This window comes from Protopterus annectens, chromosome 7.part0, assembly GCF_019279795.1.
Source record: "Protopterus annectens isolate FY-2018-M chromosome 7.part0, PAN1.0, whole genome shotgun sequence".
Lineage (NCBI taxonomy): Eukaryota > Metazoa > Chordata > Ceratodontiformes > Protopteridae > Protopterus > Protopterus annectens.
Genome location: NC_056739.1, coordinates 1,247,904,566 through 1,247,918,337, shown reverse-complemented (window position 1 = coordinate 1,247,918,337; position 13,772 = coordinate 1,247,904,566). Strand labels below are relative to the sequence as shown.

Genomic DNA, 13,772 nt, shown 5'->3' with positions numbered 1-13,772 from the left:
TTAGACACTTATTCTTTACAAGAGCAAAAGGTGCTTCCAAGATGTCCAGACACATGGAACAACTGCAATATCCACAGAGATGCCTTACTAAAAGGATACAGGTCTAAGCAGCATGTTTTGCATGGACCAACTCAAAGCCCTGACCCCATAGTCTGTATCCAACAGACTGCTAAGAGGTGATCTGTGTCTGTCATGCAAGGTATCCGCAAACCCATTACTGACAGACTTTCTGCATATCAGCAAGTCGAATGGCATCAGAAATACTTGGTCAAGGGATCTAAACCTCTTCTGCAACATCAACAGAATAGTTTATAGGGACAGGAACATCTTGCAGAGGATACAGCTGCTGTGGGACAGACACCCTATCTGAATAAAACAAAGTTCATCCCTGTCTATGTTCAAGTGCAACTTAGATCTATGGATGGGAATCAGAAAATCTACCCCAGGACTGCCCACTGTATTACTAATGGACAGGGTCAGCTCTGAAATGCTTTATCCCATGCATGGATCCCCTCAAATTGCTACTGGAATTATGCCAGTTATTATCATTATGGGGAACATATAATTATTGACCAAGGGATGGATAAGGATAGTCTATCACCAAATGGGATGGGTTATTTTGGGCACAAAGAGTGAAAATGGCTTGGCTTACAATGACCCACAAAGGCAGATAGCCTAATGCTTACCTATGAACCTATAAGTACATGCATTACAGACTACATTGTATTTATGATCCTGCACCTCATGTCTCTCTTTTTTGTGCCCCCATTTCCTTTCCATACCTCATTCTCCCTACCTCTGATAAAAGCCCATTACAAAAACCTAAATATTTATTTTATTTAGACTTGCTGAATGATTATTATTAAGCAAATACGGACAGAGAAATATACTGATAAATTATATGCACAGTAGGTGGAGAAATACAGAAAAGAATACTGCAAAATCATGATACATCTTAGATCCAGACTTACAGATAATGTATACATGGAAAAAGAAACGGTACTAAGGCAGCAATCTTCAACTGTTGGTCTAGAGTTCTGATCAAGTATTCTGAATATCAAGACAATCTATATCCAAATGGGACAGCATAATTCGAGCATCGAAGAGGAAATTGTCTAGACCTATAATGGTCCACAAGAGCAGCTAACCTAGTACTTATAAACCTATGAACCTAAAAATGCTATGTTACTCAGCTGAAGCGCAAAGCCAGACTGCACATTTGCTGAGTTACCTAGTGCATCTTTAAGAGATTGAATAATTTGTGGTATAAGAAATAATGAAGCAAAAAACAGGCATACATTATTGTAGGCTTAAGTCCAGAAAACAAGTATGAATCACTGAGTTTTCTAGGAATGCTGCAGTATCTTCCAAGGGTTGTATCTATTATGCTTGTGATAGCAATTTCTCAGTCAAAGCTGTGCAAACAGACATTAACAGTGAATTAAACAGTCAACAGTTTAGAATTTTGATATGTTTAAGAAACTAGGATGCAGGAGCACAAAAAATACAGTGATAAGAATAAGACAGTTGTGTTGATATCAAATACCAGATTAAAGTTTATAGGAACTGTGATCTTACAAAATAATAGACCAACGGTCTATGGGTTAAGAGCATTTACAGATGCACAGAAGAGCTCTACTCACATAGAAGAAGAACTTTTAGGAATAGTATATGGTATGTGAAATTCAGTGGATATAATTATGGTTAAAAAAAATCAGATGGATAGAGCCCTTTTGAAAGCATATTTGGAAAGTGTTTGTATAAGGAACATCAGAGATTCTAGATTATGCCATCATGTCTATAAAAATGTGATATGAACGTGAAATGTAAGGCAAGGCAAGTCATTATACATAACAGATACTGTATGACCACGCTGATAGAACATATTGACCAAAAAAGAAGGAAAAATGTTACAAGAACTAGTAATAGTCCCATTAGTAATGACAGAAAAAGAATTTAAAGAGGTGTAGTGACATTAATTTAAAACTGTAACTTGTGACTATTAAATGATGTTGCTGTTTATTAAAGCTGGACTGAGTAAAAGTCATCTATAGGGAAACACATTCAGTATATCTTTGTTTAACTAAAAAACGTATTTCTGTCCAGGGCTTAATGTTCAGCTCTGGTAAAGTAATACTTTCCAACTGACAGAAAATAAATTAAGAAACATAAAGCAAGTCTAGGGAAATAAAACAGAAAGACCAAAAGGTAGAATGTATTGGTCTGAAATGACAACACAGAACAAACAGTACAGACCTATAACAATTGCATTGTACACCATATAGTAATCCAAAGGAATGAATGCTCATAATCTTATCCGCTCCTTCCACGGGATCGAGTAGGTACAGAATCTTTCAGTTTCAAAGAAACCAACTATTTCATTTGTGTGGGTATTATTCCAACTTGTCAGAAATAAATACATTTACAGACACAACAAGGGCAATTTTAATTATTCTCAGGCTGGGGTATACCTTTGTCGTGTCTTGCAAGTGTTGTGGGAGGTTAGACGATATATTTTTGCCATCACTTTAGGTACTCGCTTAACTGTAAGGGGTTGGTTGTCCTAAAATCATTTCCATCTCTCTCCCTCTCAGAAAGTCCCATGGGCTGCTGCTTTCCATGCCCTCAGGCAGGCCTACAATCTTTACATTGTTTCTGCCATTCCTATTCTTAGATCATCGTGCTTCAGGTCGGTCTTACATGTTTTGACCTGTAGGCCTGCAGTTTGTATGGAATATGTCACAGCAGATTGCTTTTGTGAACATAGCTTGGTGTGATATGGACTGAAAGTTTCAGCACTGGTCGGAAGCCATGATTCCTGTTTGTAGCTCATTTCTTTTAATGCAGCAGTATCATGAAGAACAGCATGAGTCAGAGAAGTTAAGGGAGCTGTACAGCTGTGGATGTCTTCACCGCCAATCTCTGCAGGCTGAACTGAAGCCATCATGATGCAAGGGTTCTACTGAACCTCTCTCTGACAATGCAGTTAGATAGTCTTAGGGTCAAAGAAAATGTTTCATGGATACATCCTTAAGACAGCTGAAGTTCTGACAAAGTACAGCTAGTGTGTTACTAACTCCCCCACTCCCCCAAAAGAGCAGACCTGTTTAGAAAAATGTGTCCTCCTGGATAGTGCCAAGCACATCCCAAAGATCCCATGTTGAGTTCCAAATCCTAATACTTCATTCACATGGGATGTTTGCTGTTCAGTACTCTAGCAGTATCTAAATGAGTTCTAAGTCATAGCATTTTTATGAATTAGTCAGTGGATCAAGGCTATAACTTATATAAACAAATGCGTTGATACTGTACATCATTTATACTGCACAGGCAGATAAATAGGAGTGAGATAGTAGAAGGCTTTAATATACATTAACTATCTGTCTGTAAAATGACAACAAAATGGTGATTTGGTACACTATACCCAGAGAATGCCTGAGCCGTGACTACAGTGTTGGAAGGGGTGTATTCTATGCTGTCAGAGTTTTGTGGATCTGTTAGCATAAGATGAAGGCAAGAGAGCTGTGTGTTTATATATCCTGTATACTTGACATATGACAATTTGGAGGGGAAGAGCGTATATGTGCAGAAGAGTATTTATAGCGTTACTATGCATTCTGAGTATTTATTCATGCCATGTTATATGTTCTGGTCCTTGGAGAACCTGGACCATGTCATTGCATGTTTTCAGTGGTGACTATGAGTTGTATATCCATTGAATAAATTACTCAGTGGTAATGTTTGCAGGTAGTGACTGTTGGAATTGAACTCAGTTCTGCACATTATAGATTCCATCTCACTAGCTTACCCACTATGTCTTCTACATCAGTATTCTTACAGATGTTTTTTTATAAATATAAAACAACTTCCTAGTGATAACTAGAAAGTTATTTAATGCATGCAGTAAAATTAATGGAATTTCCCTAGTTTAAATTTCTTACTCATATTTATAGTATAAATACAATAGAATGACATGTCAAAAACAAGAATGTGACCATCCTAATGTGTTATACTGAATTAAGTCTGCATTAGATTAAATTTAGTTCTGGGGTTCAAATATTCTTTTACATCTAGTTTCATGTCCTTATTTTTGGATGGTTGATGATTGCCAATTAGCAGGTAGTCTTGCAATGGAGAATGACTCATAACAATCCTCAGACTATTAAATCAGATTGCACTTCATACAGTCAGGAAATTGCATAGCTTTTTGTGCATTAGCTGTTATGCCAAGTATTATATGATGCATACTGTATTCAGACAGTGTCTTACATACTCTGATAAAAACAGATGTCTTTTTTTGATAGAATTAGCTACAAAACAGCCTATCGAAGAGGACTGAGAACTATGTACAGGAGAAGATCCCAATGCTGCCCTGGATATTACGAAAATGGAGATTTCTGTATTCGTATGTAACTTTTATAGTTTTCTTTTTTTTTTCTTTAATCAAAATGCCAAGATTATTTTAATGCTGAATTCTTCTTGTTCCTTGCCTTCCCTTCATAAACTTTGGGAGCATTTTTTATTTTCTTTTTTAACTACAGAGGACTGAGTGTTTTCAGAACATATCTTGTTTTTTTTTTCAAGACAGTTAATGTTTGATCTATTTGTTAATATATATCATATAAGAGTATGTGTTCATATAGTTGCCTGTGTAGGATAGCCATTATATTCTAATTCCCAGGCAAGCAATAATGCCAGACAGGGTGTGTGTTATTATTTATTTATTTAATTATTGTTATCAGTTTACTGGGATAGTCCACTGGACCAATAAAAGCCCATTTTCAGTGGAGGCCTGGGGAGAAAAGCTCCACAATCAATACATGAACATGGATATGTAACAGTTGCAAAGGTGAATAAACATACACATGAAGAAGTAATTAAGAATAAGTTACAGTAAAAAAAGGAAGAGGCAATAGTACAATAAAAACAAACATAATACACTGGAGACAAATCAAATGTAAAGGCTAACAATGTAAATAAATGAAATCAGATGTAAAGAATAGCATATCAAATGTAAAGGCTACCAATGTATAACACTTCTTCAGTACAGGAAGTAGGTGCACACCATTGTCTGGTTAGAGGTCATTAAAAAAGGTATGAAGAAGAACACAATAGAAGGAGGAAGTGGAAATATGAATGCATACAAAGAGTAGGATAAGTCAAGTTTTAAAGGATGGTGGAATGGTGTAAGAGCAGATCCAAGAAGAAGAGAGACAGGCTTGTAAAGAACTTTTGAATTGATCTAATCGATAGTGGGAAAGCATTCCAGGATTTGGCTATAGAAAAAGTATAAAGAAGCTGGTTGGCAGGAAGACTGGGCTTGTGTACCTGCAAGAGGAGTTGATTTTCAGACCTGAGAGACCTATTAGGTAGATGGTGACTGAAGAAAGAGGCGAGGGCAGAGCAAGCTGAGGGCTTGTAAATTCATTCATGTGCAGTTGTGAGTTGCAGATAGGAGAGATAGTGTGGGTTTTCAAGCCACTTAAAGGAGCATAGAGCAGTACAGTGATGGGTGGAATGTTTGGCATGTATAGTGAACCTGGAGGCTTTATATTATGTAAATAATGCCCACCCACGGTTGTTTTGAGGCTTGACATTGCAGGTGGATGACCTCTTCACTCCTGGAAAGGCCTTATTTACACAATAGCACACATCCTGAAGGACAATATTGTACTTAGAGAATGGACTATCTGCTAAATTGTTTTGTATCTGTTTGTTTGTTTTTTTATTTTAATTACCATATATGTTTTGAATATTTTTGATATAAAGTAGTTCCCCTTCCTAATGCTTCAAACTTGCTGTAGCATATATAACTGTTGCTGGAGGAAGTATTTTACATCCAATATATAAGTTTGATAAGTATTTAATGTCTGCACAGACTCTCTCTCTCTCTCTCTCTTGTATTAGGGAGCACTTGTTTGAAATAAGCTGATGTGACAGTAGGAGAAATGCTTTATATAAACATATTTGTAACACTGGTATTGAACACTCTTTTATGTTTTTAACTTTGGAATTATTGAATGTAGGATCCAGAGGAGGTGATATTAAGACAAAAACAGAATGCTTAGAAGTTAAATGGATGTTAATTTTACAATCTGACAAAAGGAAAGGACTAAATGAACATATACCTTTAAAACCCTAGTTGAAGTCACGTAACTTGACTAGGTGATTTTGAACTTTCCTGGCTGTATTTAAGCACTGTTTGTTAGTTTGTTTTTAAGTCTGATGGAGTACCTTTGGTGTGAAAGTGCTCATCTGTTATATTTTTTATTTTTTATTGTTTTTATTTTTTGGCTTGAACAAGTGTTTTATACAGTGATGTGTTAGCTGGTCCTTTTTTCTACTTGCTGCTTTTGAATTTGTTATTGAACCAGTTTTTACCTGCTCAGTTTGACTCTGTTTCCTAGTTTTTAAATAAGCTGCCAAGTTGAAGATACTGTAGGGATTGCTTTCTCCTCACATAACTGCTTGCTGGAAGTAAATGGTCTTGGGTTACTTGGGTGCAAGGGCGCCCGCAGGCAGGTGCAAGGGGGTGCACTTGCACCCCCCTGGAATAGGCTGACTAGTTTAAAAAAAAGTTTTTTTTTTTTTTTTTTGGGCGCATTCTTCTTTAAGAAGAAAGAAGTCCAGTCGCGGGTGTGCTGACGACATCGCTCAGCGAGCGGGAACTGACACGGACGGTTTCGGTTTCGGGTTCGCAAGCGGGAACTGAGACGGACTTCACTGAAGATGGAGGCGGGACACGGACGGTTTCGGGTTCACAAGCACGATGGATGGACGGATACTTAGGAGCACGCCGCGCGGAAACTGAAATGGACGGAAGATGGGACACTTTCAGAGTGAGTAGTTGGATGGAAGATGGGACAGTGATGTGTATGTGTGTGTGGAAGAAAGGGTACTAAGTCTTGGAGGAAGGCGTGATGCACCTCTTACTACTGTTTTCTATTTCATTGACTTCAGTATTTAAATTTTTTTTCTTAAGGATTTAGTTGATTTTATTTGAATGAGTATGGAAAGCTCTTCAGATTTTCAGTAAGGTTATTTTTTTTTTCTGGTTTTTGAGAAGCCTTTTGTGGATCTGTCTTTTTTTTTTTTTTCTCCTTCCTTTCTCTTTTCATTGTTTGCACCTGCAGGGGTATGCTGCTGGCTTTTCTCGCACTTTCTTTTAATTCTGGCATGAAAAGTGTTAATGATGCTCCATTTGGTTATGAGATCCAACATTGGCAGAGGTAAAGTAAGGATAATTACATCCATTTACTTACACTGTCACTTTGGTATAATTTACATTGCCTGCATCAGAATGCTACTTTGCAGACAGCTTGTGCTTTCCATAGTGCAAAACTCCCTTGGTTGTCTAGATGACTTTTCCTGCTTGATCCATCCATCAGTACTTTTGAGCCAGTGAAGTAGGCTTAGCCAGTTTCAGGCAGAGGCTGCAACTAGTAGCTATTTCACCTTCATTAAATGTGTTTTGTTTTATCATTGCTGTTTAAGTATCAGTTGAAAAAATATCATCTGAATGACAGTAACCATGGAGACCATTGCACTCAGCCTTTTTTTATTTTATTATTTATTTTTTTGAAAATAACAAAACTATGACCAACGGATTTTCTGCATTATTTTTACCCATCATTCCTCTTCTAGCCTATATGCAAGTTACTGACATTGTTGTGCAACCATGTCACATCCTTTTGATTACTTCTTTCCTAGATTTTACATACATCTGTTGATATGAAGGCACTTGTACACTGCTATCTGCCCGAGGGCATCTATAAGCCTAGCCAGAATGTGTTGGCTTTTGCTGCCCCCTTAGATTAGTTCCCTGTGCCTCTGTCCAGCAGAGCCGCTGCAGTGATCCCCAGGGTAAATTTAATGTTTCCCATCCACTCGTCAAGGTTTCTCTTGAAGAGTGTTAGTGAGGGGCTCTGCCTAATGTAGATTGGAATCCTGTTCCAATGCATGGGGAGTCTCTGGGACAGGAATCTGTCCCTCCAGCGCATCCTATTTATCGTTGTGGTGAGGTTTAGATCCCTAGAGCAGTTCTCATGGAATTTTTTTCAATTCTGGGTTGGATATGGCCTTGTTCAGACACTATTTCTAAAATTAAGCACCCCAATTGCTTCTTGAATAAGGAAAGGTAAAAATTTTTTTTGCATCCCCCCCCCCCCACACACACACACACACACACTTCCACAGTACACCAGATTTTATGGCTTAAGGTGCTGGATTCAAGTGATTTCCAAATCCTTAAATATTTTTTAGTGCCAAGACATTCTTACATATAGTCAGGTAGCATATGTTTGTTCTAATTTAACTGGATTGTTTGTACTTTGGTATAGTCCATTTTTACAGTGGTGAGCAGAGAGAGAGGACCAACACTTTCTGTTTTATTCCAAATCATTTTGAGCACTAATGGAAGGCTTTTGCTATGCTGTATTGAATTAACATCTCTGCAGGTCCTGCCTCCTATAGCAGTCCATAGTAACGTATAATACAATTTTTTCCAGATTTGTATTTTAAACATTTTTAAGTGACTAGAAATACACTAATTTTATTTTCAAGATCCTTTGAGACAAATTTTGTTTTGTTTGACTCCACACTGATCTTGAGGATATGCTACTTTAAACATGGTGCACTCTTAGTATAGTGTGTGTGTGTGTGTGTGTGTGTGTGTGTGTGTGTAAGAGGGAGGTAGCATACTTCAGAAGAAGTCTTTTGACGAAAGTGGTCAATAAATAGTTTGATACGCTAATTTTCCGGTAACCCCGCTGATTTTTTTGGTCCATGCGAGGTTCTTATTTGGTGGATTTATTTTACCTTGGTTTTGTGGTGTTTTTTACTAATGTATGAAAGAATGCAAAAAGCCTTGTATCAATTACATTTTAGCAAACATAAAAGAAAAGGTAGATATGATGCTTTTGTTCATAAATTTAGAAGAAGTGGTCCAAACATATATCTTGTAAAGAAAATGTTTTATTTTCCAAATGAAAGGCAAATGGACTATGTAAATTAAAAAAAGGTGCACTTTAAAATTATTTACTGAGTATTAAATATGTCTCAGAATATAGGAAGCCTATCCATGTATCCAAATGTGAAAGGATTCTATCCTAATGAAAATTGATACAGCTTCAAAAACTTTCCAAAGTATATTGTAGAAACTTAAAAATGCCTACCTGAAATAGCACAGATTGAAGATAGCATGAAAGCAAGAATGACAAATATTTGCAGGTCCTTTAGTTTCATTTCCTTTTTTCGAGTATAACTTTTTAAAGATGGATGTCACTCATTTCACACGCAGATCTCTCCCTGTTTCCTGCTCCTATTTCTCTCCATTATCTTGTAAAGGAGACAGCAGATAGGCTTCACAAGTTTCCAGCATGGCATTTTAATAAACTTCAAACAGATTATTTAATTTCACTCCTATCTCAGTGACATGAGGGCTGTGTTTCACAGCTTAAGTAGGCATATAGGACTTCTGTAGTATTATGAGTTTGTAATCCTGTCCTGTTGACAAGAAAGTCAGTTCATTATAATGCTGACTCACAGGCCTGGTAAAAATGAAGTACTTTCCAGTGCAGTTCCATTTTGTGACAGTAAAAGAAATGAATTCTGCATGTATATTTATGTGATATTATGTATACAATGCATTAAGGTCATACACAGTAAAGGGTTTCTTTTTCCATTTGCTGGAATAATTTTAAATATGCATATAGGCATTTATTTTTTGTTTGCTGTATTTTCTAATACTAATGGGTGTAAATTGATATGCTTTTGCTTTGTTAAATTAAAATATGAACAGGAGGTGGTTATCAAGTATGAATGGACAGTGCAGTGGTGCAGTGGTTTGCATTGTCACCTCACAGCAAGAGGTCTCCAGTTTGATTCTTGGCAGGGTGCCTTCTCTGTGGAGTGTGCATGTCCTCCCTGTGTTTGTGTGGGCTTCCTCTGGGTGCTGTGGTTTCCTCCCATGTCACAAAGACATGTATCTGGAGCGTTTTTCCCCAGGCTTCTACTGAAAATTGGCTTGTTCCAATTTGGACTTTCCTGGAAAACACGTTAAATAAATAAATATTTATGAGTTAAAATATGCAACTCTGATTATTATCTTATATTAGTCAGTGCGCAGAAACATATTATCTAGCTAGTGGCATAGATGGATAAAACCCTCAATACAGTCCAGGCGACTCAGGTTCAATTAGGTGTCTGATGTAGTGGCAGGTTGAAATGGGTGCTACCATGTACCACAGGGGACCAAGTGGAGGGGGAAAGCATCAGAGGTAGATGATAAAAAATTTAATAGACCCCCCTGGTGGATGTGAATGGTCAGATCCCACAGGACAACCTCAAGTTCTTGTCATTAGGAGCCCTTTCGGAGACGGTTGAAGATGCATCCGCAGACCTGGAGATGGCCATGTGGCGTGGCACTGGGTAGGAAGGCGTACAGTGATGGGGAGGGAGAAAAATCTCAAAAATCTTATCTAGACATTCTCATTTGCAGTTTTCCATAGCTGTGACTTTCCTTAACCAAGTCATATAATGATTTTCTAAAGTTTGAGTCTTTCATTACAACTGTCATCCATAAGGATGAAAACAAAAGCATGTATTCAGTACAGATGCAGCTCTTTAATGAACCTATGTTATCAGTGTCAGTAATACATCAGGTAGCACACTTTCCTTTGATGCAGAAGACCAGAAGGCTGTGGGTTCTATTTCCACTCTAGGTAACTAGATTGCTGACACTACAGTACAGTGCTGGAGAGGTGCTGCATTCCTGAGTGTGTGTTATACTTTGGAAGGAACATTAAACTAAGATCCCATCTGACTGAGTTAGTGATACCTCAGGTGAATATAAAAGATCCCATTCCACCTATTGAAAATAGTAGGTGCAGTTCCCTGATACTCTGGACAAATTTTCCCTTGTATAAGAAATACCATATCTCCCTTAAAAAAGCTAATAGGCTACTAGAACTAATCCTGACAAAAAAGGATAAATACAATAAATTATCCACTTTGTAAGCTGCTAATAAATGTTCTAAATATTATAAGTTTGTACAGTAACCTCACACACCCTTTCCTCCTTTTAACTTCTCCTTAGCTCTTCTTTCAGACTACCCTTCTTAAAAGTCAGCTTGAGTATCTTCCTCTATACTGTTTCCATACCCTACAAATTTATTCTCCTTGTTGAGTATCTTTGCCACTTTAAGATTTCCTTCCCTCCTTCTTAAAGAATTTTCTGTTTCATTACCTTTCTATGTTTAGCTAGACAACCGTTTATCCACTATGCCCACAACATCAGGAGCATGCTCCTCTCTTCCACTTTTTCTTCCATTCTTCCAACCAAAATAAATGTCCGCCTTCCATCTTCAGTTATGCTATCATTATTTATAATTATTGACAAGTTTTTGACATATCAAATTTGCCCACTCACATCCCCACATTACAGAACTAATTCAAGCCTGACCAGAATTCTTTGGTGTGTGTGTGTGTGTGTGTGTGTGTGTGTGTGTGTGTGTGTGTGTGTGTGTGTGTGTGTGTGTGTAAGAGGGAGGTAGCATACCCCTCAGCTGTCCAGGTTTTTGCAGAATGTCCAGATTTTTGCCCCATATTCCTCCTGAAAAGGACTGAAGTTGCTAAATAATGAGATTTCAGTTTTAGACGTCATATCATTTAGAAAAATGCATACTAACACAAATCCTGTTACTCTTGCAATTTTCTAAGTTTATGACAGCCATATTTATAATCTGTCCCTATTTATTTTAGGCTTTGTCCAGACTTCTTGCACTAAGGTTGAGGGGTGTGGTATGTTTGTGTGAGAGAGAGACACACACAGTGAAATGCCCAAGTTAGAGTTAGCAGGTGGAATTTATTTTCAAATGCATTTTCAAGGAACTGTGAGTTTTAAGGGAAGCAAAGTTTACTGCTGCTCATGCCAAGTCTATTTACAATGTGCAACTGTTTTGTTTAGCAAATGGTATCTCTATTGTGGTATAAAGTTTTAAAGCTATAGTAGTTAGTAGCACCACAAGTAGAATACTTACATCTTAATGTAGAGGCTTGAGGTTTTATTCATACAGCATGTACATTTGTATGCTGCAGTCCTGAGGATGTCCTCATTTGGATGAGATGCCTAATAACTATGAATCTGTTTTCAGCTTGCCATCCATTTTCTATTGCAATATACCAGCTTACCATTTTTTAATTTAACATAGGCAATTTATTCTTTGACAGCAGGCACTGAATTTGTAGATGAAACACTGAAATATACAGTTGTTTTCTAGCAACAACCTCTTCATTAGTTTCAGATATCTTTAATGTGGAATTATTCAGATTACTTTTACTTCGGCAGAGATTGTGTGTATTGACTGATATTGGTGGATTGTAATGAGTGGCCTTTTATGGTTGAAATGTTCTAAATTGGGCAGTTTGTCATTATTGGTTTGTATGTTTTGTTTCATTGCTTACTGGAAAAATTGTTCAAAACTATAAATTTAAAACACACTCAAACAAGTGTTGCTGTATAATACAAGGGATATAATTCAGTTATATATTATATATTATAATTAATACAATCAGGTAAATCAAATAACTTTTGCATGGCCCTAACAGTGTGCAAGGAGCCTATTGCTTGAAAACAGTTCAAAGGTAAATAATCTGCCACTGGCCAGATGCATTTTCTTTGAATGTGGGTTTCAATGCTGTTTCATTGAATGTGAGTTTCAAAAGTAGAGAAGCTTTAATGCCAAGTCTGTTTTCATTGTAAGACTATTGCTTTGTTTAGGTTTAGTAAATGTCTATCAGTATTTGGGCTATAATGTTTGAAATAAAAGTTGTAAATTAAATCCAACTGCCTGTAATCATTGTAGAACTAAAGCATAAAACAGTATGTACACAGAGATTTGAACAGTGTCTATGGCAAATGGGGAGAAATAGCCAAGTAATGGGACACTTGAATGGCTGTGTGGGCGGGGCTTGAGGTGGGTGGATGTGGGCGGGGCTGTGTTGGCAGGGGGCGGGGAGAGCTATGTGGGTGGGGCTCTGGGTTTGCACCCCCCTGCAAAAAATCCTGTGGGCTCCCTTGCTTGGGTGGACTTAATTTGTTATACAACACAATGAAATTGAAGAGCATAGATCCACACAAATTGAGAGACACCCCATTTGTTGATTTATTTAACACTTTCATATATGCTTTTAACAAGGCTAACATTAATAATCAGATTCCTTGTCTCCTTCCTTTAGAATGTCTCATGGTTGGAGACCTTCCTTCTATGTTGTTTTACATCAGATTAGCTTTCAGGCTTCTATTTTATTCTGGGAACAGCAAATGATGAGGGAGGGTCCTTCCGACTGTTAGACCATTGAATTTAAGAGATAAAGGTGAGCACTGAATTTAGAAACTACTTCAGCTTCATCCCAATGCTAAGACTGACACAATCAGGAAAATAATTGACCTAGGTGGATTAAGTGATTTGTCAAAGACAGAGGGGAATAGTCTTCCCTAAGGATACTATGCCCTCTCTATATAAAATACTATTGTGTCCAAGTTGATCGATGAAAATAGAATAGTTTGGAGAAAAATAGATAGGACTATCCCTCTAAAACTCTGGTTCTGTGATATACTAATAAATCCTGAAAATAAAGATTCTTTGGTTGGCAACACTTCTTCCAATGCATCTACACTCCTGATAGATTTTAAGATATATTTGTTACAGTGTTTCCATTTTGTTGTAGATATGACAAGAGTACAATAGAGACCTGAAGGCATGTATTTTGTG

General features: G+C 37.3%; 1 protein-coding gene across 1 annotated transcript in view; it reads left to right on the top strand.

Moving 5' to 3' along the window:
• Window positions 1–13,772, top strand: part of MEGF11 (multiple EGF like domains 11) — a 4,956,374-nt gene that overhangs the window by 2,031,037 nt on the left and 2,911,565 nt on the right. Inside the window, 1 exon segment of the mRNA XM_044077861.1 lies at window positions 4,305–4,405. Coding sequence (XP_043933796.1) covers window positions 4,305–4,405 — 101 coding nt within the window.